General features: G+C 46.7%; 1 protein-coding gene across 3 annotated transcripts in view; it reads right to left on the minus strand.

Moving 5' to 3' along the window:
- Positions 1-26,130, minus strand: part of INPPL1 (inositol polyphosphate phosphatase like 1) — a 755,507-nt gene that overhangs the window by 351,817 nt on the left and 377,560 nt on the right. For all 3 annotated transcript variants that reach the window (XM_078658619.1, XM_078658620.1, XM_078658621.1), the window contains 2 exons: positions 20,461-20,601; positions 12,907-12,997 (listed from right to left, as the gene is read on the minus strand). In XM_078658619.1, the coding sequence (XP_078514745.1) occupies positions 12,907-12,997; positions 20,461-20,601 (232 nt within the window). The remainder of the gene's footprint in view (positions 1-12,906; positions 12,998-20,460; positions 20,602-26,130) is intronic.

Raw genomic sequence — 26,130 nt, forward strand, 5'->3', positions numbered from 1 at the left:
ATGCCCTGTTTATTAGCATGAACTTTGTCTGAAATAGGATGGGTGAGACTTTGTGGGTAAGGGCCGTCTTATGAATCATCTCCCAGTCAAAATCTATACCTGTTACATTCGGTTCAGCTTCCCATTTCAATTCGATCTTTCTGTGAGCTTTCTTGGGCAAGGGCAATAATAGTTTATACACCCTAGAGACGAAGTGACCCGCATGTACAAGACGCGGAAGATGAATCACTAACCATGGTGTGTAGGGAGAAAAGCTACGCGCCGTCAGTATCGCTTTGATTTTCAAGAAATCATAAAAATCCATCGGAGTAAGATCATGTTTCCGCTGCAGAGTCGAGAACGGGAGTGGACCTTTCTCATCATATAGGTCCCCTACCAAGTTAATACCCTTCTCGGACCATGAGTTCCAGAAGAGTCCACTACCATTGTACTTGAGATATGGATTCCTCCATAGTGACATAAAAGATGATTTAGTAAATGTCAACTTAGTGTTATGTGTTTGATCAAGTCTAAGCAGAGCCCGTCTAGTATTTAGCATTATGTATTTGGAGTGTGGTAAGTGCGATAGGTCCATAGTAAGGGGGGTTTCAAGTGGGGCATGGTTCACTAATGATTCCTCAATATTAATCCATATGGGTGTGTAGGTTGGTGATTTACATATCCAGAGGAGGCAGCGAGGGTTGGTTATTTTTAGTTTGATAATTGCAGGGTTAACACTGACACCTCTTAAAGTAATAGGAGGAGTTAAATGTAAAGAAACGTTAGTGTTGTTTTGTGCCCAATTGTCAAGATAATAATTTATGAACTGAGTCTTGTTACTGTTTTTGTATTTATAGTGACCCCTGAAGAAGTGCAATTATGCACGAAATGCATTGGGTTTTTAAACAAATAAACACTGTCCTGAACGAAGAATGCTTCATTCGTGTTTTCACTGAAAGGTCTGGATGGACATGGTGGGAACATTAGAAACCTGGACAAATGGCATGATCAGTCGGAGTGAGGAACATACTATTATGTGGAAAGACTAGTATTGGAAGAAGGATGATTAATTGGAATAAAATATGGTATACTTGATGGAAAATGTGCCAGAAGGCATTGTGATGCTGTGCGACGGATTGGCGCGAAATGTCGCTCCAAAATGGTGGTGTGGTGATTTAATCAGCCATTGAGCTCCTTGTTTGCAAAGGAAGGCCGTCTGGTAGTTCCTGAAAGAAGGCAGTCCCAGGCCTCCTTTGTCTTTGGCTAATTGTAATTTCTTTAGTGCTACCCTGGCTTTCTTACCCCGCCACAGGAAACTACCAAACAGCTGGTCCACTTTAGTGATAAAATTGTTCGAGAACGTCATGGGGAGCATGCTGGCTAGATAGTTAACCAACGGAGTAGACATCATTTTGAGCGTTTCCGCCCTACCCCACCAGGAGAGGAATTTTGGAGACCATCCCTTCGAGTAATGTGGATATCTTCTTAAGAGTCAGGTCTTCGTTTATTTTGAGGGTGGAGATCAAATCTTTATCGAAGTCCAATCCGAGATATTTGAAGCATTTAGGCTGCCATGTAAGACCGGAATCCCCAATGATTTCCTTATCACCAATATTGTTCAGGAGTTTAACCTCCGTCTTGTCCTTATTGAGTTTATACCCAGAAACCATGGAAAAATCTTTAATGTCAGACATGAGCGCTGGTATCGCTTCATTGGCTCTCTCGGACAGAATAAGCACATCATCGGCATATGCCGTTAATTTAACCGTGCAGTCTCCAAACGGAATGCCTACGATGTTGGGGTCATTCCTTATATGATATAAGAACGGCTCAATCGCTAATAAGAACAAAGAGGGAGACAAGGGGCATCCCTGCCTCGTACTCTGTTTTAGACAAAAGGCGGAAGAAAAAGATCCACCAGCTCTCACTCTCGCTGACGGGCAGCAGTATAAGGACATCACTAGTCTTGTAAATGTGTCCCCTAAGTTAAACTTATGAAGAACTGCTTCAAGGAAACACCAGTCAACCTTGTCAAAGGTTTTTTCAGCATCTAGTGTTATTGCCGCTGTGGGTGTACCTAATAATTTCGCCTTCTCTAGAACATGTGCCAGAACCCTTGTATTGTCACTCGACAACCTGTTCTTAAGGAAGCCTGCTTGAGATGGGTGGACTATCTGGGGAAGAACCTTCTGTAGGCGGGCGGACAGTATCATAGCCAGGATCTTACAATCTATATTAATCAATGAGATAGGTCTATAATTTTTCGGGAGCGATGGATCTTTCCCATCTTTAGGAAGTACTGCAATTATTGCTTCTGCCAATGTGCCTCTGACCTCACCTGTATCATTTATTTCTTGAAATAGATGTAGGAGGGGCTCTATTAGGAGGGAGGGGAAGGTTTTGTAAAATTTAGCCGTGAAGCCATCCGGGCCTGGTGCTTTACCTGTTTTCAGACATTTAATTGCATTTCCTATTTCTAGAGCACTAATCGGGCCATTAAGACTAGCTTGGTCCTCATCAGAAAGTCGTGGAAGATTACATTCATCAAGGTAACTCTTAATCTTGTCTTCCTCCACTGTTTTATTCTTTGCATAAAGGTCTTCATAGAATACCTTGAACACCTCTGTTATTTTGTCTGGATCCGAATGTGAGGAACCTACGTTATCTTTGATGACACTGATCGAAGAATTTTGGATTTTAAACTTGAAGTATGAGGCTAGACTTTTCCCAGCTTTGTTAGAATCGCAAATCTTAAACCTCCTTTTCTTATCAAGCCATATTCCCGCTCTTTCGCTGACTATTTTATTGTATTCGTATTTTTTTATTTGCTAAGGCATGGAGAGACACATCATCTCTGTCTTCCAAATGTTTACTCTCTAAGGTTACAATTTCACTCTCCAGGGACTCCAGAGTTGCGTTATAATTTTTGTTCATTGCTGATCTGATTTTGATACACACCCCCCTTATTTTACTTTTCAAGGCCTCCCATCTAATGAGATCAGATGTATCCCCCTCTTTGTTGATCTGCAGATACGAGGAAATCTCCTCCTGTATTGTTGCCCGATGTTGGTCATTACTGAGAATTTCGTCATTAAGACGCCAAGACGTTTGACGAGAAGAGGGCTTGACATTAGCTATAGATAAGGAGATGCAAGAGTGATCAGACATTACTCTGGGTTCTATGGTAGTGGATTCAATTCTAGGGACTCCATTCTGTGATATGAGGATGTAATCGATTCGGGAGTACGAATCATGTGGTGCGGAGTAAAAAGTGTAGTCTCTCCCTGTAGGGTTTTGGAGCCTCCATGCATCCACTAAGTTAAAGCGTTGACATAAATTGAGAAAGGCTTTGTGTGATTTATTTGTTTTGAAGGGGCAGTGGGAGTCTCTATCTAACGTTGCATCCATAGGAAGATTGAAGTCTCCGGCCAGTATGTGAACAGCATTATCCGGGATATTTTCAATACGTTTATTAAGAGCCTCCCAAAAATTAAGGTCGCTAGTGTTAGGAGCATATATATTCGTGACATAAAACTCTACATTGTCCCTACTTAACTTGGCCATAACCCACCTCCCATCATCACTCGTTTTGGAGGACAGAAGCTCTATCTTAGATTTCTTTGCTATAAGAATCAAGACACCATTCTTTTTGCGCACCGCCTCTGCACCCACAACTTCATTATAAAACTAATTCCTCAGGTGATAAAACTGTTTAGACTCAAGTTTTGTTTCCTGTAACAGAACAATATCTCCTCTCAATCTCCGTATGTAGTCTAAAATCTTTTGCCTCTTGACGGGTTGGTTCATTCCTTTCACATTAAGAGATAATATCTTCAGTCTGTCCACATTACATACCCCCAACGGAGTATTAATTGTTTTATCAGACATCAATAGAGCGCGCCATCATGGCGAAAATCATATATCACATATGATATCAGTAGTCGCATAATAGAGAGACAAAATTCCTCGAGATCAGTACGGCCTATACATATGGTAGTACAATAGTAGAGCCCACAACCTTCCCCACCACCAAGCACTAAGGCAATAAGAGAGACGCAAGCACAAAGAAGTAAAAGCAAAAAACATATAACACACACCCCAACCCAGAATCCCCACAACCCCCCACCCTCCCCACCCCACCTGTACGTAGTAGGCATGGTGACTTAAGAGAGATTGCAGTGCATCCTCCCCGTGCATATACATATCAGAACAAGTTTGGAACAAATTAACTCCCGCAGCATATCTGCGGACTGTCGCCAACCAAGGGAACCCAGGCAAGATAACTGTCTCGGGAACCACAACCAGTGACTTCTTTGAGAAGAAGCGTGAATATCATAGCTCCTATTAATCTTATGGCGATTTAAGAAAACAACATCAATATCATCTGACATAGCCCCCCGAAATACCAAATGGTAAGCGTATCAGAGCATTCTCTATATACAGTAGGTCCATACCAATTACAAACAACGCAAGCGCCATTATATTAGCAGGCATTGGTAGCACGCTCTCTCCATCCAATAGGGCAATAACAATAGCAAACATCGCAAAAGCTGCCAGGATGTAAGAGAACACAAGCAAATTTAGAACTTCAGAACCCCTCCATGGTGAGGGAAAGGAACATATATGAAAGTTGCATGGGAAACGTGGATGAAGGCTATTCACTTGTATCCTGAGGCCGAAGCTTGGCCCGCTGAGTCCTCGGGGTTGCTCGTTTCCATATCCAGGTCTTCAGGGCCATGTAACATGTGTTTCAGTTTCAATGGGTCTGAGAAGATGTGTGGAGAACCCTGGATAATCACACGATATCTTGCTGGACCCATAAAACCATACTGGAAGCCTCTCTTCTTCAACAGCGGTCGGAGTGCCAAGAACGCTTTCCTAACGTCTACTGTCTCCTTGCTAAAATCCTGGGATATGTAGATTTTAGAGGATTTCCATAGGATATGGTTATTTTTCCGCATGAAACTGAGAATTTGTTCTACATGCTGGTAGCGTAGTGGCTTACATACAATAGCTCTAGGGCCTTTTTGATTCTTATTTATCCTACCCGGCACTCTATGCGCTCTATCAAATTCTAACGGATGCGCAAAGGTCATGTTAGTGGTTTGGGTGAACCAGGATTCCAGGAATGCCACACAGCCTCCATGTTGATCTTCTGAACATTCCGGAATTCCAAAAATACGTAGGTTCCCCCTTCTGTTCCTGTCCTCCAATTCCGCAAGCTTCCGTGTCGTATGATCCGCAGCGATACACAGACGTTTAATGGCTTCACCTGACTTGACTTCCTTGTCTTCAAGTTTGCTAATCCTCGATTCTGCTTCCAGCAGTTTTGCATTAGTGTCTCGGTTGTCCTGCCTGATCGCCGCCACTTCCTCTTTGGTCGCCTTTGCCAGGTCTCTTACTTCATCCAGTCTGCTGAGTATCAGATCAATTGGGTCAGGATTGCCTTTCCCCCCTTTGCTGGGCGAATTCGGATTCGACTGGTCAGTTTTAAGCCTCTTCAGGCTTTTCATTAGATCCTTATTATCCGCCATGTTTGGTTTGGTGTGGTGTGATTTGGCGTGGATTCTTAATTGAAGCGATTAGTATCCTTATGCACCCTATACTCCCAGCTGCACTTTATGGATTGTATACAGTCACTGGTCCCTCCGATATATTTTGCTATTCACTTCTACTATCTTAATTCAAGCAAATGAACAGTAGCCAGAAAAACACCCAAGAGTTGAATGATAGCTGTTCCAGTGGTTGTCAAGCACCGTGAGGAAGTGCGCACATTCAAACGATGCCTGAAGCCTGCGGCGCCATTTTGGAAGCCACCATTTGTATTAAGCTTCCATTAATGGAGACACGGCAACAACCCCATTAGTGTAAGCAGTGTCTATTGCATCTTGAAGAGCTTGCGTTGTAAGTCTAAAACTTCATGGTGCAGCCCAGGATTAATTCACAGGATTGCTGATCTCCAATCATCAATTCAGCGACCATTTCACAGCAAAGCAGACCCTGCCTCCATGTGTCATCATAAACACCACCTTTCAGCAATGAGACGATTCATTTTAATACCATCTTGCTATACTGAGCAGATTGTGCGTGTGTCATCCGTTACTGAACGGCAGAGTGAGCTGATCTTATTTCCTCTCCTCACATCAGGTGCCGGAAGAAAGCAGTGCCCAAATCAAATGTTATATTTACACATGCTAAGACACCCTCCTTTTGATGATAGCGGTCTACAGCTGGCATCACACTCGCTGGTTGCAGTTCGGCGCCCAGTACTGAATATCCCACATGTGCCGATGCGCACCCATGAAGGGCAGAGAGTCCTCGCTTAAAAGTAAATATAAGCCGCCATTTTGTAATTCGTGAATGACGCTGGCGTTTCTTCACCGGTTTAATGTCGCCTGGCGGACATTACATTACTCACGCTTTCACCCAGGGGGTCAGCTCTGTCACCGCTGCTCCCATTAATCGCTCCCGACTCCCGTCAGGGTCGTGTGTTCTGTCCGCCGATACTCCGGGCAGCCACGCGGTCATGCGGTCTCCTCGTCCGCCTCACTCGCTGCAGCCTCCGGGGCAGGTCATTCGGCACAGCTAGATAACACTTCTCAGCCCCCGAAATCTACGAGCTTATTCTCTAGATGTTCCCCTCACATTCCGAAAGCCGACTCCTCGGTCTGATTCAGCGTCGGAGCGGTGAGATGCGTTCCACCTTTGATTGTCGGTCTCCGCACGGACAGAGAGAATCACCGAGCCGCCATCTCTCTCGGCGTCCAAACCACGCCCCCCTGGATAGCTGACTTTTAATGTTTATGGCTGTTGTACTTCATCCGACCATACGGAAGGGGGTCCTCCCTTGTTTGTCACTGAACTAGTGCCACTGCTCCCAACTAATCATTTCAGTTTAGTTTCCGTCCTCTACTGAGGGGTCTGTTTTTTTTTTTAGGGGATTGTTTTGCTTTTCCTGGGCGACAGATGCTTCCTGTTTCGAAGTGTAGGGTGCGGGTGTTGGGGGGGTTGGAAAAAGGAGGCCAATGTCTCCTCTATGGTTCTTGATTCTAGCTGCCTACGGGCTGTTTCTTAAATTGGCGCTCAGCAGCCGCTCTTTGGCTAAATTGGTGATCGCTCACGAGCGGCCGACAGCAGCTCTTTCTGTTACTATTCTGGTATGGGCGCACTGTCTGGCATGCACTCACGACACACAGACGCTCTGGTACCTCTGGGTCCCTTTTGGACCATCACAGGAACAACCACTTGACTGCTGCCCCCTCCTTCCTCCGGACCCCACGATGACTCAGATGCCTGGACCTTGCAGACCTGCGCTGCGCTCCCTTTGCTCCGGCCCAGGGGCGGTGTGATGAGTCCTGCCCCGCGGCGCGCTCCCCTGCATGCCCTGCGCCGGCCCACTTCTCCACCCCCCCCCCACGGCTTACTCTCTGATTAGGCCCCTCCACGTTCTCGCCTGGAACGTGAATGGTCTTCTCGACCGCATCAAGCGCGCGGCGGTCCTCCGAGCGGCGCAACGCCTCTCGGCGGATGTACTCCTTCTCCAGGAGACCCACCTCCTAGGCACCCAATGTCCCTTCCTAGCTCGCTACGGATTCGCGATGGTCTGGCACTCCAGCTTTCAGCGTGGGTCCCGGGGAGCGGCGATTCTGCTCCAAAGGGGCCTCCCCTTCACCCTGACCAGAGCCTACACCGATCCACAGGGGAGATATGTGCGCGATCTCGGGCACGATGGAAGGCTGCCCCCTGAACATCCTGAATGTCTATGTCCCTCCCGCCCTTCTATCCCCGACGCTGCGCTCCATTACACATATCCTTTCCGAGCTCCCGCCCGGCCTCACACTGGTGGGCGGTGATTTCAACGCGGTAATGCAGCCGGAACAAGACACGTCTGGCCCTCATTCTGCGACCCGCTCCTCTACCGCGGCGGCCCTCTCGAGCTGGGCGTCCTCCCTAGGGCTCTGTGATGCCTGGCGGGTATGGAACCCCCGTAAGACACAGTACACTCATACCTCGGCCTCTCACCACACCCATTCCCGCATAGACCTTCTCCTACTCCCGGCCCTGGACTGCCACCTGATCGCTGGTGTGACTATTTTACCAAGGGGGTTGTCGGACCACTCCCCGGTCTCCCTCCGCATGGGCTTTGCCCCAGGGGGGCGCGTGCGGTATGGCGCCTCAATGCCTGGTTCTTGCAAGACCAGGCCCTAGTGGCGGAGCTGGGACAGGAACTCGCCCATTATTTCGCCACCAACGAGGGCTCGGTCTCGACGACAGGGACCCTATGGCAGGCTGGCAAAGCCATGATTCGTGGGGTGGCAAGGGGACGGGTCCATGCCAAGCGAGCAGACCGGCTGGCCGGGCTGGTAGACTTGGAGCCCCGAGCGGCACGGCTCGAGGTTGAGCAGGCCGCAAGTGGTCGAGGGGATCCCACCCGACGGTTAGCACTGCTCCGGGAAGAGATTCGCCAGGTCTCGCTCGACTCGGCTCAGCAGCTGTGGCGATCGTCGGTAGCGCGGATCTATGGGTGGGGTGATAAAAATGGTAAACTCCTTCACAACCTGGTGTCCTACCCTAAGATCCACCACATCATCCCGGAAGAAGGCATTGCGGAAACCTTCGCCGATTTTTATACTCATCTATACGCGGCGCACCCTCCGGAGGCGCTGTTGGCCACCCTCCTGGACAGTGCTGGCGTGCAGATGTCCTCCCTTGCTCCGGAAGATGCAGAATCCTTAGAGTGGCCCTTTTCGCAGTAGGAGATCTTAGAGGCCATCCCCTCCTGAATCGGGGCAAAACGCCGGGCCCAGACGGATTCCCCCAAGAATTGTATGCGGCCTTTAGAGATACTCTGGCACCCTAGCTGTTACATCTCTTCCACCATGTGATAGAGACAGGCGCCTTCCCCCCTGAGTCGGACCTGGCCACGATTGTGATCATTCCTAAGTCCCACCCGCCCTCACTGGATTGTGCGAACTTCCGCCCTATCTCACTCATTAATACTGAAATTAAGCTCTTCGCCACAATACTGGCCCAAAGACTTAAGCCCTTCCTACAGGACCTGGTCCTCCCGGACCAATGTGGCTTCATGCCGGCCAGGGGAACCCACCACTGTATCTGCCGCCTTCATCTGGCCTTGGCCCATCGATCCCGCTTGTCTCCCTATTTAGCCCTCCTCTTTCTCGACTTCGAGAAGGCTTTTGATACGGTGGGTTGGGAGTACCTGCAGGACGTGTTACGGCTAATGGGTTTTGGCCTGCGGTTCCGCAGCTATATTGGGGTCCTTTATGCGAATCCCAGGGCCCGAGTGCTAGTCAATGGATCGCTCTCGCAAGCGTTCCCGGTTCGTAGAGGGACGTGCCAGGGGTGCCCCCTGTCTCCACTCCTTTTCACGCTAGCGATGGAGCCCCTGGCGACGCTCATCCGGCAGGATCGCCTTATCCAGGGGTGGGCCTGGAATGAGAGTCATGTAGATAAGATCGCCCTCTACGCTGACGATGTGCTTCTATATTTGTCGGACCCGGCGAACTCAGGCCCTAGATGCCTGCACCTCCTACGGGACTTTGAGCGGGTCTCGGACCTCAGGCTTAACGCGGCCAAGTCCACCCTGGTCCCGTTACACCCCTCCCGGGATTGCTTCGACTGGCAGTCATCTATTCCCATCCGACACAACTCTGTCAAATATCTGGGGATCTGGGTAACTCTCCTGCCGGAGTTGGAATGGGCCCTGAATATCGCGCCCCTGGTGACCTGAATGAGATCAGACTTAAAGAAATGGCACTCCCTTCCCCTCAACCCCCTCGGGCGGAGCGCACTTTTCAAAATGATGATTCTCCCCCGTTTTCTTTACACCCTGCAGAACACCTCCATCCACTCCCCCGTGCCTAGTTTCGAGAGCTGGATGGATCCATGTCCAGGTTCCTCTGGGGCGGCGGGCGACCGCGGATTTTCCTCGCACACTGCCGCATTCCGCCCTATGACGGAGGCCTAGGAGTGACTCATCTCTACCTCTACTATCTTGCCACCAAACTGATAGCTATCCACGACTGGTATGCGGGCGGCTGGTCCGACCCGGCATATCGGGTGGAATTGGCAGAGACTGACTTTTCCCGGATTCAAGCCCTCCTCTATGGCTGCCCGATTCCGCAATCCGTGGCCCCCATTACCAGAGCGGTCTTGTCGGCTTGGCGAGCCTCTCTACGCCACATGGGATGGGACCGTACAATTACCCGCCAGATGCCAATCTGGCATGGAAACTGGCTCTGAGAGGTATCGTCCCTGGACGGGTTCCGACGCTGGGACCTCATTGGAGTGTCGGTGCTCGGAGATATATGGGTGGGAGATCACGTCCGAGCCTTTGCCGAACAACAACGCCGCCACGCCCTCTCACATACCCAACATTTCCGCAACCTCCAGCTGCGACACGCCCTCCACGCGCACCTCCCCGCACCAACAACCCTCCCCGAATTTAACCCATTAGAAGCCCAGGTGATGATGTGAGACCATGGGAGGGGCGGGTGGGGGGGGGGGGGGGGGGGGGGGGGGGTTGGTCCCGAATCTATCGTGCCCTACTCAATAACAGCCCTGCGTCCCTTGATCGCTTGCGTGCCCGATGGGAGGGATGGGTGGGACCCCTGGAGGAGGCCAATTGGAGAGACGCCTTGATTGCCCCACGCACCCTGACGATGTCCTCCAAGTTAAGGCTGGTACAGATATACTACCTACACACGTCCTACCTCACCCCGGAGAGGCTCCATCGGGCCCACTTGAGAGCCACCCCAGACTGCCCTAGATGCGGATGTTCCCCGGCTGATTTTTTCCACATTGTGTGGACATGCCCGTGACTGGAGAGGTTCTGGAGGGGAGTGGAAAGGGAGTTAACACAGGCCTTGGGTTGGGAGGTCCCCTCATGACCACTTCGGCTGCTCCTAGGGGTATTGGATGGCCTTGATGGCAATAGACCGGACAAGCGCCTGCTGGGGACGGCGTTGGCCGTGGCCAAGCGTGATATTGCTCGTCATTGGCTCCGAGACTCTGCACCAACGGTTAAGGGCTGGAGAAGGGGGGTGGACTGGTGCGGGGTCCAGGAGGAGGCCCTTTGCGAATCCCGGGGTGCGCCAGAACAATTTACCAGAATTTGGGGGAAATGGTTTAACCTACTGCCACCATGAGCGCTGATATTTGTTCTGTGTTTGCTCCATCGAAACGTTTGTGCTGTCGGACTGGAACATTGCTCACCCGTCTATGTATGCTGCTGAATGTTTTTACCTGTGTCTAATAATTGCTGAGCTGCCACCAATGACCTTTCTTTGTTGCTTTCGAAATGCCAATAAAGTTGATTATCAACAAAAAAAAAGGTTTGACACAAATGCCTCCTTCCAAACCCTTTGTGATGCCTCAATTTGGTCCTGACTTTCCACACATGTTCTCCCTTCGAGCTGATGCACAGCTGCTTGTTGTGTGTTATGACTCTGAAGACTGTTGTCCTCGTCACCTTTTTGATTGTGGGTACAATATATATGTTACCAACTGATAGGTAAACCATGGCAAGGGAAACCAATGACCCATTCCACAAGGGGGTAGTATGGAAGTCTTAACAGTCACAAATATTTTCCTTTGGAGACCTAAAATCGCACACCTCAACTACCTAAAACATCTTCAATCACCACCTATTCATATAAACAGTCTTGAAAGAGTAAAAAAAAATGTTTTTTTAAGAAACCAGTTTATATTATCAAATTTGATGCCAAATATATCCAATCAATTAGTCCATAAAATTCAAAATAATCTAAAAACAGATACTGCAAAGTTAACATAGGTACATAAGTTAAAAGGAGAGATAACACATAAGACATTCACATTTGTCATATTATATTAATTTGTAGGAATCCATAAAAGTGAAACATTGCAGAAACCAATTTATTTTCCAACATGTGAAACTGTGTTCCCCAAATTTAACTTTTACATATTTACAAAGAAATTACAAAAATTACTCAAAAATTGTGTCCAAGGATTGTTCAGACAGATTCATGCGTATGTCCTTATTAATTGGATGTGGGATATGCATTTTTTTGTATTTTCTGTGTAATTATGTAATGCCTTGTGTATTTAAATGTTTGTATTTGTGATTCACTGCACCAATTTTGTATTGTGTACCTATTTTCCTTTGCATTCTTTGTACCTGTTAAACAATGGTTTAGTGTACTATAGTGGACATTCACGGTATATGAATAATAGTATACCCCATTCTCTTTTAAAAAGGAAATTAGGTGTCAGTGACTTATGTCGCAGTTATTAACCAGGTGGGTTATGCCATACAGGTGGCCATTCCTAGTTAAACAGGAAACTAAGTGATTTATAAAGTGTTTCCCTATTGAAGTAAAACATGTCCTTCCCACCTCTCAGGCTTCTATCTTCTTGGGCATTCGTAACAGCAATTGACTTTTTTATATCACAACTCTTTATCTCTCTTCGAAAAGAACTGACTCTTTGAGGTGACTGCCGGTACAAAGTGTCATGGGCAGTGCAAGTTCCTCGAGTCTTAAAAGCAAAAAACTCATTTTCTTAAGCCTTTATACACAAGCCTATCTAAATGTTAAACAAAAACGCATCTTTTTTATACTCTAGATGCTGGAATTAAGTCTAGAAAGGGTTTTTTGGAGTTTCTGAAAAACCTGCTGTGATAGGCTTCTCAAAGGAGCTGTACATCATATGGGCATATGGAGAGTCGCATCCCCAGTGAAAATAAGGAAAAACATATTCAGAAGAAGAGTTCCAGGGTCAATGCATGACTTCAATGAAACTTCCTACGATTCAGAATGTAAAGTCTTAATGCAGACTCTAAAAAAACAGCTCTACATTAGAAAAATAAATCCACCACCAGTCACTCAAACAACCCATTCACCCAGGAGGTCTGCATATGTGTCTTACCTGTTGAATGATTTTAGAGACGATGAGGGAACTCTGCTGATCGAAGACCTTGGATAGGATCTCCAATCCGGATAACACCTTATCAACTTCACTGAAGGGGGAGGAAAGTCAGGGGAAATGAGAAAAACAAATATAGTAAGCTGTCTTTTATTCATAAAGGTTATCATAAAAAAGTATTAACCTATAAAGAGACAAGAGTCAATAAAATGCATAAAAAAGTTCAGATATCAATCTCAGTGCATAAAAGTGCGTTATACGCAAACATTTCAACAGATCAAATGTACCAACCAAGTTATTACTACTTCTTGATAAATTAATATAGTGGACTTTAAACATCATATAATTCATTGTACAACCCTGCCAATTACACATACTGACTTCAACAAAAATACCTGAATAATTCAAATTGTCACACTCATAAATCATAGATTTACGACCAATCCAAAGCTCATCGGTCACTCTCGGCCAGACCACCGCCGGGTGCACCCGCCCCGCCCCAGTCTGGCGCGTCTACTTAACTATAAAGACCGGGACACAGTGCTGACACTGGCAAGAGACAAGCAAGAGCTGAAACATGAAGGGAACAGTCTCTCTGTATACCCAGCCAGACTTTCCTATGGCAGTGCAGGAAGCACAAAAGAAGTTCCAGACAGTCAAACGTAAGCTCAAACAAGCCAATATACAATATTCAATGCTTTACCCTGCCCGGCAGCGCGTCCCTTACCACGGGAAGATACACATCTTCAATTGCAGACCTCACTTATACCTTCCTGACATGGAATGTGCGAGGGCTTCGAGTCCCCCGCAGGCGCATGCAATCCTAGGATACCTAGACAGGCACCAGGTGCAGGTGGCAAAGTTGCAAGAGATGCACCTAGACCCTCAAACATCACCCAGCTTTGGTAAGAAGTGGACTGCGCATAGCTGCTTTTCATCCTTCTCAACATATGCTAGGGGCACAGCTATCCTAGTTGAGGCGAGTGTGAAGTACTGCCCGATTGCGGCTCTGCAAGATCCACAGGGCAGATACAGCATGATGTGGGGCAGACTAGCGGATCACTCAGTAACGTTAGTAAACTGTTATGGCTCCAACATTGACGATGCCACCTATTTTGGCAAACTCTGGGGACGCTTTCTGGCGATAGGCTCCACCTACATTATATAGAGAGGAGATTTTAATATAGCACTGGACACGAAGACTTACCTTTCACATGCACTCCCGTCCTCACATCCAAAAGCAAATCAACACCTCTCCGGCATTATGACAGACAACCAGCTGTTTGATGCATGGAGGTCTCTCTATCCCACACACAGAGAAGTTACCTTTTATTCCAGTGTACACTCCAGCTGGTCTCATATAGATTTTTGCCTGTTCTCAAAGGGGCTGAGCTTGTGGCTCCGGAAGGCGACGCACCTGGCAGGCACCCTCTCGGATCACTCCCCTGTGCTAATGAAATTGGCTCCACCAGGCAACGAATCCCCATATCGCTCCTGGAGGCTCCAACCCACAGCATTATTAGATCGCGCCTTCCGCGAAGAAATACGTCAGGAAATCCTTGAGTTTTTCCCCTGTAATCTAGACAGTGTCTCATCACTTGCCTGCGTATGGGAAAGCTTTAAGGTCACCATTAGGGGGATCTGTATAGCAAAAGGTGAGGGGATTATGCGTGCCATTAGAGGGACGCTGCACAGATTAGAAGGGGATATTAAAAAAGAGGAGGACCACCTGGTCACTCACCCTACCCCACAACGGAGGGCACGCCTCAAAGAGCTGGTAATTGAATACACAGACGAGGCAGAGCACGAATCTAAGTTTTGCTCTAAGTACCATACAGCTAGGACATGTGGGGAGGGTGAACGCCCCAGAAAGGCCCTACCTGAAGTAACTTGTATACCTAGATTTGCTAATCAGATACTCGAAATAGTAAACGAAGATGGAACTAGACATACTGACTCACCCGAGATCCTCAGTATCCTGACTACTACGCGCAACTATATTGCACACAGAGGAAAACAACCTGACATTGCTTCTTACTTGGAAGACACTGCCCTCGGGTGGATCTGCTATTCCCGCAGAGACTTTCTTGCCGCAGACATTGAAGAGGACGAAATACGAGCTGCCATAATGTGTGGCAAAGCCCCAGGCCCTGACGAGCTGCCTGCAGACTTCTACAAATGCTATATTGATCAGATAGTCCCAATCCTTAAACAAGTCTATGAAGAGGCCACGGAAAATGGTGTCCTCCCTATGATAATGCGGCCAGTGGTGATCATTACCTTGTTCAAGCTGAGCAAGGACGCCACCACATGTGAGGCTTATAGACCCTTGTCCCTGATTAATTGTGACACCAAAATACTGGCTAAAGTTATCGCAAATAGACTGACATTGTTGATGGAGGGACTGGTACTGCCAGATCAGGCAGGCTTCATACCTGGGAGGGCAACTTCACATAATTTGCGGACCATATTCGTGCTAGTGCACGATATTGATCCAGAAATCTCGGCGGCTGGAATTTTTTTTAGATGCCACAAAAGCCTTCGATTCCATGGAATGGGACTACATGTTCACTATACTGGGTAGATTGGGCCTCCCCGAACCCTTTTTAGCGTGGATAAGACTACTCTATTCTCAGCCGGGGGCCACTGCACAGATTAATGGCCTATATTCCTCTCCGTTCCCTATCTCGAGAGGCACTCGCTAGGGGTGCCCTCTTTCTCCACTACTTTGTGCCTTGGCAAATGAAGCTCTTGCGGCCAAACTCCGGCAGCACCATAGGGAATATGCAAAACAATACCCCTCACAACCAAATATTAGTCTCATTATAAGCTGACATTAGCCTCTACCTCCGTGAACCCCACACTAGCCTCAACCCTATCCTCCGGGAGTTTATTCGCTCTGGCACCCTATCAGGGATAAACATTAACTTGGGTAAATCGCAGATATTTCCCCTCATTCCCAACACCACCAAATTTTCCCTAGAATGCCCACTAAGGTGGTTCGAATCGGAAATAAAATACTTAGGTGTGGAAATAACAAGAGACGGAGAGGAAATAATCCGTGCAAACTATGGCACAACCATTGAAACGATTACTAACTGGGTTGCTCGCTGGATCACGCTGCCACTCTCATTAGCAGGAGTTGCATTGATGAAGATGATTCTCCTACCCAAACTATTATACTTATTTCTTAACATACCCTATTATCCGGAACGCCCTTTTTTCATACCCTCTGGTCGCTGCTAATTAAGCTGGCATGGGGTGGGAAACAGTCTCGGGTGGGATGGCAGACTGACACAACCATTCTCTAGCGGCAGCTTCGAGGCCCCGGACATGGAACTGTACTTCCTTAGCGCCCAAGCCCACTATCTGATATATTGGCTCCATCGACCACCATTTATGCCACATCTGGTCATAGAGCAGGGATACATGGCGCCCACACCCCAAGCCTCCTTCCTAGCAACACGTGTCCCTGGAGAGGGGGTTGCCCATCACACAGTGACCAGTATCAACCTAGCATGGGATCGCTTAGTTAGGATAGCGCGTACACCTGTGCTATATTCCCTGATTTTGCCCCTCCCGTACCATCCCCTAGCACCGGTCACCCATGAGGCTGTGTGCCAAGAAATGCTCCGGAAAAGAAGCCTTCATACCTGGGGTGACCTCTACCAGGAGTGTACGATTAAAGATCGACAGGCGCTTCAAAATGGGGAAAATGTCACTGCGCTGGAGGTATTTTTATATATTAGGCTGAAACATGAAGTCAGGATTCCAGCAGGAGCCCCCCACGCTAGATACCCTGCACACCCTGTTGAAAATGGCGGAGCCAGAACATGATTGGTGGAATTCTGTGCTCATTCGTTACCACATGTAAATGTACTCCTTTGCACTGCTGTAGATACCGTTCTTAGCATGACATTCAGATGTATGTAAGCCTATGGAACGTGCTATGCTCTTCTGTGCTGTAAAGGTCTATGTTTTGCTGTATGAAATTGGATAACTCAATTAAATATTTTTTTTATTTAAGTGCTGGGAAGACTCATAAATATTGTATTGAATAATCTAGGTGAATCCTAACACATACGTGCATATCCAACTACTTATTCACCACAATGGACTCAGTGCCAATTGCTTATTCTGAATTCTGGGTGTGTGATACAATCTAGCTGAATAACAATAAAGCTTGTATATTTACCTGCCGTAATACATTTAGGCATTTTACATAGACTATAGGGCAAATTTTCTTCTTGCTTTTCTTTGAACGTGTTTAGTCCCTCGACAAAATGCATAAAATATGTCAGCGCCTCATTAAAAAAATGCTTTGTGTAGCTATTCCTAGGAAACTCCAAGTTGACCAGCAATGTTTGGGGCTCTTGATCCTGGACTTCAATCGCCACACTGTCTAGCTAACTGTGCGCTTATCCTGGGCTGACTCTTGAGGGGAAGTGGGTTTTCCTAAACTAGTGCCTCTCTTCCCCTCTGGCCACCATGTGTGCTGGTGTGGAGATTAAGAGGAGGCAGGCCTGGCTACACCCAGTGGCACCGATGAATGCTGTGAGTGTCAGGGTTAAGGGGAACAACACCATCTGGAGTTGCTGCAAAAGAAAGCTTTAGCACTGTCATTTGCCAAGAGACTGATAGTTGGTAATGAGCATGTGGTGTAACTGTACTCTTTCATTCATTCGGCACACAAACAGGCGGGAGAAGACAGTGTAGGGTGGTCTTTTTTACCTTCAAGGAAGGTGGTGTGGCCCACTTAGGTGAAGGGGTTTTTTAGTGGCTACATCTATGTCAAGGGGCTCAGGGCCGTGCCCTGCAGAAGATCCGAAGCACGTTTTCCTGAGATTCTCTTGGGCATCAAGTGGGGGATTCAAGCGCAGAGGATATTCCTGACCGTAACAACTTGAAATTGCACCAAATTTAGGATAGAGAATAAAGGAAAGGTTCTTTGACAACTTCTTCAAGCCACATACCTCAATGATGAGAAGCTAGTGAAATGAATAACAGGAGGCTCCTCCTTAGAGCTTGCTACTGGAAGGGGAGCGACTACTTCTGAAATCCATGAACACTGTACATTCCAATTTGACGGAGCTCTCAGAAGCCATAGAACAATATGTGAAAGAATCAAGCTGAACATTGGATCCTTCTTTGAGAGACTGATAGCTGTGGAAAGAACAGTATCCTCTTCGGAAGCTTGGAATGGCCTGGAACACTTAACAAATTGTGACAGAGAAGGCCTGAGATGAGATGGTTGATTGAAAAACTGTGTTGCACAAAACGTTGAGGTCTGATGCAAGACCGAAGTCTCTTGACAAGGGGACCAACTGAAGATTATGGGTCTCCTGTATTCAATCCCTCTGGAGAAGCAGCTGTTAGTAGTTGAGGAGATACTACTTCCCCTTTGTGAACTAACGAAGAACAGTGATACTGCTGTCTATGCTATGCATAACAATAACGCACATGAACCCCCCAACTCTAAGAAACACAGGGGGTACGGTGGAGGCTGCTCTGTTTGCAAGAACAGAGACAGGGTTGCAAGAAAAAGGTCTAAGTCAAACAACAAAAGAGTGTCGCATGTAGAAAGTATGTGAGCACAAATACAGAGAATAAGTGAACCTTAATAAATCACATTGGAATTTATAAGGAAGCCCTCACTCACCACCCTGGGTGGTGACATGCTTCATCATCGGGCCCACAAGGAGAAGCCGAATGCCTCCCTAGTGTGCTACAACGCCAGAATACTGCAGAGCTGGTTTTTTCGTGACAGTGATGTGAAAAAATGTGAGTTTAAAAATGTCAAGGTAGTGTACCACGCAAAAACTTTATTCAGTGGTCAACCTGACAAGGTTAAAAGTATGTGTGGGAAATGACCAAATAATGTTTTGGGTATTTCCACTCAAAGTGGGGTCGACATGTTTCTGCCCGTTATGTGTAGTTTACTGGGGTTTCTTCAGGACCATGGGGAATGTACTTCGGCGGTGTGGGTGCGCTAAGGCCCACCCTACCAGAGGACGTGAAAGTTAAAATGTAGTGTAAAAATAAATCGGTGCAAAAAACAAACCAACAAGTTGTGGGATTTACCTCAAAATTGAGAGGAACCTGTATAGTTTGTTAGGTAAAAGATCCACACCCCATAGGTCTCGGGAGGGGGGTGGAGGCGACAATGGCACACCGCCCGCAACGCTTGGCACCCGCTCTGCACCTGGGAACACCCTCGACCGACCATCTGCACTTATTCCTTGACTTCCTTCAAGAGGAAAAGATTCTGTAAGCAAGTGATAAGGACAAGTAATGGGTACTTCACTGTTAAGAGGTGAGGGTAGATTTCGAGGGTAAATAGTAACGGTTTACACATACTAAGCTGTTCATAAGTAAAGCTGTTGGGCCTCTGCAGCCAGGTGAGGTTCTTTGAACTTGGGAACTTGCATTCTGGGGGAAGTGAGGGGGAGATTTAGGGAAGTTGGTTCCCATGTGAGTACGAAACATTTCGGATTTATACCTGATGTCTTTGTTCACTGTTATTCCCCCGTTTTGGTACTTTAAGTGGATCTAGGTGGTATATAGTTCTTTTTGAGGATGGAAGTTGTTTGTTAAATGTTGGACAAATACGTTTTTGCTTTTTTGTAATGCAGAATTGTGTCGGACACTGTATGCACATAATAGTAGATTGATTCAACAAAAAAAGAAGTTTAAAAATTCCCTAAGAACACCAGGTGATATGTTTTACGAACAGAGGTTTCTCTATTGAGTGCTAATTCTATAACTAGGGTGTTAACATTTTCTTTTTGATACTGTATTGTTGACAAAAAATTATTTATGTCTGCATTTTAAAGAAAACCCTAACAAGCCTTACATCTTCACTGTACTTACTTATACTCTGTTGTGTTTGACCATTCGAATGACAGGCATATTAGCTGGAACTCCAAATTTCTCCGCCCTTGTGTAAACTTATCCATACAAATTGCACCATTTGCTCTTTCTGCAACGGACCATGAATTACGGACTAGATCATACACAGTGAACAAAGCAGCTAAAATCAAACACTCTTCCCAACAAAGGAATGCCATTAAACCCAATCAAAACATCTACTTAGCAGCTGGAACCCATTTATATGGACTGGAAAAGAGTATGGTGCTTCCAGTGGAACTGGACAGAAGGCTTGCTGACTTCAGTGTCCCTTCATTTTTCTTTCAATGGGCAAAGGCTCCTTTCATCAGTGAGGTATGAGTGCAATGGTGGTGTGCAAGAGATGACGCATGTGCTGTCGGTATGCCCAAACCCGATACTGGTTGATGCAAGAAGCCGCTATATAAAACCAATACAAATTAGATACTACAGCGCATCTGTGCATAATCTGATCACCCTTTTTAACTCTCCCCCAGATGAATTTGTATGCCATAACCTGTTTAAATGTTTTTTAATCTTTTTTAAATATGTATTGTTTGTTTTATGTGAATATTAATAGCAATTGTTCTGTATGAAATTTGTTGTTCTCAGCTGGGAACTAAATCAAATAAACTAAAACTTGAGGTACGAGTAGAAAGAGGCCAGTCTTACCAGTGTAGTCTCTTGCATGATGTGACCAGCGTCTTGTTGAGATGGGGTAGGCTTGTGGCACCGGACTTGACAGCATCAAGATCGAGAGCATAGTTCCCCTTCAAGTACTCATGAGATACAGTGCTCAAGCCATTGGTGGTGCTGAAAGGAAAACCATTCAGTCAGTAACATGAATTTCCAACAGCAATTAATTAATATTTAGGTTACTTTTAACTCCTTGATGCCCAGACACATTTCACGTTTTCTTTTTACAGTAATTTGACCACTAGAATAGAGACTAGAGTCAAGTCTACTCCTTTCAAAAATATCAAAGTGTGACGAAAAGAACAATTTATTTACCTTCGGTAACACCTTATCTGATAGAGACTCCATCTAGCCGCAGATTGCTTACCTTAGAATGTTCCCAAGGCGTTAGACTGGATATGGAATTTTTTGTTCAATCCCCATGCGTGCTGGTAAAAGTGGTGGTGTTTGGATTCACGTGGCGCCGTCTTCGCCAGAAGTGACATACGCGATGTTTTTCTACACCAGAAGCGCAGAGCCAAACTGAGGTGGAATAACTAGTATGCCAAAGTGAGGTCTGAAGGATCTCTTCAATGTTAAATGAAATACAGTTCGTAGAACAGGGGAAAGGGTCGGTAAAGAATATACAGCTAAATAGAATCTCCACCGGATACACCGTTACCGATGAAGGGTAATTTGTTCATCTGATAGAGAATTCTAGACAGAGATTTCTTACCTTAGAATAGATAACCAGGCAATACTATCCCCAGAGGTGGGTCTGCGGACCGATTTCATACAAGGAAGTCCTGCAGGACCAAATGGGCAAAATGGCCATCTCGATGAACCTGACTGTCCAGGCAGTAGTGCTTTGGAATGTGTTAAAGGAGGCCCACGTTGCTGCCTTGCAGATTCCCAGGACCAGAACTCCGCGTGCGATCACAGTGGTCACAGCTTTCGCTCTGGTGGAGTGAGCACGCAAATCCTCTGGGGGTTGCTTCTTAGCCAATGCATAGCATCTGGAGATGGTCTGCTTCTGCACGGCCTGTCCTTTCTTCACTCTCACATTCCCCACGAAGAGTTGGTCAGCCACCCAAAACTCTTGTGTGCGGTCAAAAGTAGAAAGACTATGTTCTCTTTGGGTCCAGCCAATGAAGTCATTCCTCTGGCTTGGAGGGACTTGGCAGGGCTTAAAAAGTAGACATTGATGGATTGACCTACGTGAAAGGAGTGACCACTTTCAGTGGAAAGGAAGTTCTCGTACGAAGCACCAGTTTGTCTGGGTAGGTGCTGAAGCAGGGAGGCTTGGATGATAAAGTCTGAAGCTCACTGACCATCTTGGGCATATGTTATAGCCACAAGAAACACCGCTTTGATGGTAAGCAGCCTGAGCTGACAATTGTGCAAAAGATCAAAGGGAGAGCGCATAGGAAAAGTGAGGATGAGCTTGAGGTCTCACTGGGGCATAATGAAAGGAGAAGGTGGGAACAAATGTTGCACACCTTTAAAAAATCAAATTACAATGAGGAATATGAAGAGGGATGGCTGGTTAGGCAACTGCAAAAAAGGAAAAATAGCAGAGAAATAGGGCTTTAGAGTGCCCAGAGCAGAGCCCTCCTGGGCAAGAGAAAGGGGGTGTGGGGGAGTGGGGTGGGACAGGAAGGTGATTGATCTGTCTTTCTGTACACCATGTCACAAATTGTCCCCAACGGCAGGCATAAACTGTCTTGGTTAGAGAGACATCAGGCTGCCAAGATAACAATACAGACTTCGAGAGGCAGGTCGAAAGCTGCTAACTGTCACCGCTGAATCTCCATTCAAGAAGGCAAAGAGTTGGTTCAGGAACAGCTCTGGATGCCAAATTCTCCATGCCCAGTCGAGAGCCACAAGGATGATTTGGGCCCGGGCGTTCGAGATCTTCTTGCAAACTCTGGGCAGGAGTGGCATGGGTGGAAAGGCATATAGGAGGCCTGAGCTCCACTTGAGATGAAAAGCGTCTCCGAGCGAGAGCCGCTGTGGAAACTCCAGCGTGCAGAACTGCTGACATTGTGTGTTCTCAGCAGTGGTGAACAGATCTAACCAAGTTTCTCCCTACTGATGAAAGAGACCTTGCATCACCTACGGCTGGAGATGCCATTTGTGATCCGTTAGGCCTCTTCGGCCTGGGTTTGTCCACTCTGGCTTTAAGTGTGCCTGCCAGATGTTCAACCACCAGTCATTTGCCCTGCTATTCCAGCCATGTCCAGGGTCACAGGGCCTCTTGACAAAGGGTACATGAACACACCCAGCCCTGCTTGTTGCCGTACTACATGGCAGTGAGGTTATCCGTGAACACTTGCAATAGCCTTCCCTGGATGGGGGGTAGAAAGGCTTTCAATGCCAATCGGATCGCTTGGAGCTCCAACAGGTTGATGTGCAGTCTGGATTCTGCTGAAGACCAAAGTCCTTTGATCTCCACCTCTTTCAGATGGCTGCCGCATCCCAAGAGTGAAGCATCTGTCAATACATTTTAAAGAGAAAAGGGAATCCAAGAAGTCAAAAAGAGACCTAGCGTACAAGTAATTTCTACAGGAACAGTGGCCCCTTTCAAAAAAGGCATATAAAGCAATAATACATATATATATATAATGATAGCTATGTTTTTGAATTTCATACGGATTATTATAAATGTATTAAATCAAAAAAATTAGAAAACCATAGATGTGGGACAATATATAACAAGAAAGGAAGTCAATAGAGCTTCAGAACTCAGGTATTGCACAACATGTGGCTAAAGTACAAAACAATGAATGGAGGGGAGTGGATTGCAGCCGGGGTAGATGGCTGCCTTCTGAGCGAGCTCTGTGTGGCCCGCCCAAAGCATTGCAACCTGGTGCAGGAACTGCCAGAGAGGATCGCGAGGATCGAGAACTGTTCGCGGCTACAGGGACAGACCCAAGACGTTTAGGCGGTGTGTCGGCCCTCCACAAAGGGCCCGGCGGACGCTGAACATCCGGGGCAGGGTTCAGTGCAGAGGAGGGCTGTTGGCGGGAGCCCCGGTATGGGAGTGCCGAGTGGGCCCTGCCCTCCTATCTGCAACCGCGGCAGGGACCCTCGGACCCTGGAGAGTGTCCTGGAAGAACCTTGCAGTGAGGCAATTGAGCAGCTGCATTGCAGGCCGCGGCCCTGTGCTGTGGCCCGCGTGCCAGAGCAACGAGGTACTGGATAGTGCGAGTAGACAATGCTCCGATGGGAGAGGCAGAAAGCTGGCTTGCCAGAAGGATACAGTTGGGACTGGGCTCACCCTGGAATCAGTGTTTGGAGATCCAGCGGTGCTCTGCACTGCTGGTGTGGTGCTCCCTGCCGGGTGAAGCCAGTGTGCTCTTGCTTACGGGGCTAACTGGAAGGAGTGACTCAGGTGAAGTGTTGGAGGACCCCACCTCCCCCGGGCAGGGGGACGCCTATAGATCCCTGAGTGGCACGTGGCGGACCGGAGCCTATGCCTGTTGCAGGCCCTAACGCCTGCGTCAGTTGGGCGACAGAGGGCTCGTGGGCGAGAAAGTGTCTGGTGGAGAATGGCCAACGTGGAAGTTAGAGCGAGGAGGGGGAGCGAGAGAGTGGGAGGTCCCTGTAATTGTGACGGACCGCCCCTATAAGGCGCCCCGCAACAGAACAACCTGGACAAGAACACTGTGAAGATGTCCGCGGCTGAGACATTGGCCCAGGGGGCAGAGACTGCGGCTCTGGGAGGGGATTCACAGCAGGACGGGTAACCTTCCCTGCGCACAATTATGGCTGCCATACAGGAGCTGCGGGGATCCATATCCCCTAATGAACCTAAAATGGATGCTGTAACGGTGGATGTTAATCTACTTCGAGATGACTTCCACAAAATCTAATATTTAAATAGTTGAGCGATATCATAGGGGAGTCTTTGACGCCTGACCCCTTGCTAGCTCTCCTTGGCTATTCTAAACATGTACGGGAAAAAATACGACGACTGGTTGATATGGGCTTGCTGTTGGCTAAGCGCGGAGTTGCTAGGCACTGGGCCCGTGAGCCACCTCCTACAGTAGTACAGTGGTCTAGAGATATGTTGTACTGCAACACGCAATCCGAACTATATAGCGAGTTGCTCTCCCCTCAGAGCCGCCCTAGAATTTTCTTGAGCCTGTATCAGAGCTACATTGCTGGCAGAGAATGAATATCTCCTGTAATTCAGATTGCTCCTGGTAGTAGGAAACGCGCGACTAGGGATACCTGGGTACATTGGGTCCCACATTTTAGCTTCTATACTTGGCACTTGCTAGATAAAAGAGATCTACATGCTGTATAGAGAATAATGTCCTCATGATGTCCCCATTAGACAACCCAGCAGTTGGAAGAAATGCTAGCCTAGACTTTGTTGTATAATGATTCACTTAATTGGCATATTGTACCCCTGAATGCATAACTCCCCAGATCTGCAACTTGATATCTGAAATGTCACTTGATCAAAACGCATGTACACTGCGACTGTTTTTTTTTTCTAATTTAATTTTGATTGGTTTATTGTTTTTTTTGCAAAATCAATAAATAAAGAATAAAAAAATGAATGTGACTCTGTGATAATAGTCACGTCAAGAAAGTCATATCATTGGCACCAGCATGCATTAAATTGGCTTTGCTGAAGTTAGTTTCATTGTCCATGTGGCTTCTTTAACAATGTCATTTGGTACTAACCACTACAACAAAATATTGACCGGATAGATTATTAATGATTGCTAATGTATGAGCCTAGACAAACAGTTCTAAGTTCATGTGATTCAATCAATCATTCAATATACTTTATTCGGCATAAAACACAATACCATAAAAGTACAATTTATAAAAAAGGACAAACATTACATTATCAAAAAAAACGAGCCAAATACAAATGAAATCCGTTCGGCCACATAAAATGCACGAATAATGAATCCCTTTATACTTAAAAATACACTCCCCTGCCCAAATAATTGCTAGGACCTTTAACAAGCTAACAAGCCAGTGCTGCAACCATATGTGTTCACCCCTCACTTCTTGTGTTTCTGAGTCTCATTGCAGACCGTAAAAAGTTAACAGTACAGAAAAGTGTTAAAACCTCTGTGGACAGTTTCAGAAACAGTAAGGCCACCTTTGCCTGCTTAAAACTAGCGTTCTTTAAAATACTTTTTAAAAATAGCTTCCTAGGGCGGGCATAGTGGGGACATAATAAAACAAAGTGAAGGGTATCCTGCGGAGAGCGATGGTCGCAGCCTCACGGACCCTTCAACTCTGTAGATTTTGTGTTACCTGCCGGCACCGCTAGACTATGATGTAATAGGTTTAGCCTGAAGCGTGTCATTAAAAATCTGTCTTGGGCACTGTGATTTATTTCACATCATTTTTATCTCATTTAGTGCACATGTAAAGAACATTCATAAATGCCATAAGATAGATAACACTTCAGTCAATAAACCATACTTATGACACCATCAAAAAATATATATAGACATTACAACGTAATCACATATATGATACACGTAACAAAGAACATAAACGCCACAGAAGTTGTGAGTATCCTATACATCTCCTTAAAACATCCAGTTCATACTAAACAGATAAATCACAGGCGGATGATTAATAATTCCAAAGGTCCTGCCTGTATGTAGGGCAAATGGGGTATACAATTCG

This window comes from Lissotriton helveticus, chromosome 8, assembly GCF_964261635.1.
Source record: "Lissotriton helveticus chromosome 8, aLisHel1.1, whole genome shotgun sequence".
Classification (NCBI taxonomy): Eukaryota; Metazoa; Chordata; class Amphibia; order Caudata; family Salamandridae; genus Lissotriton; species Lissotriton helveticus.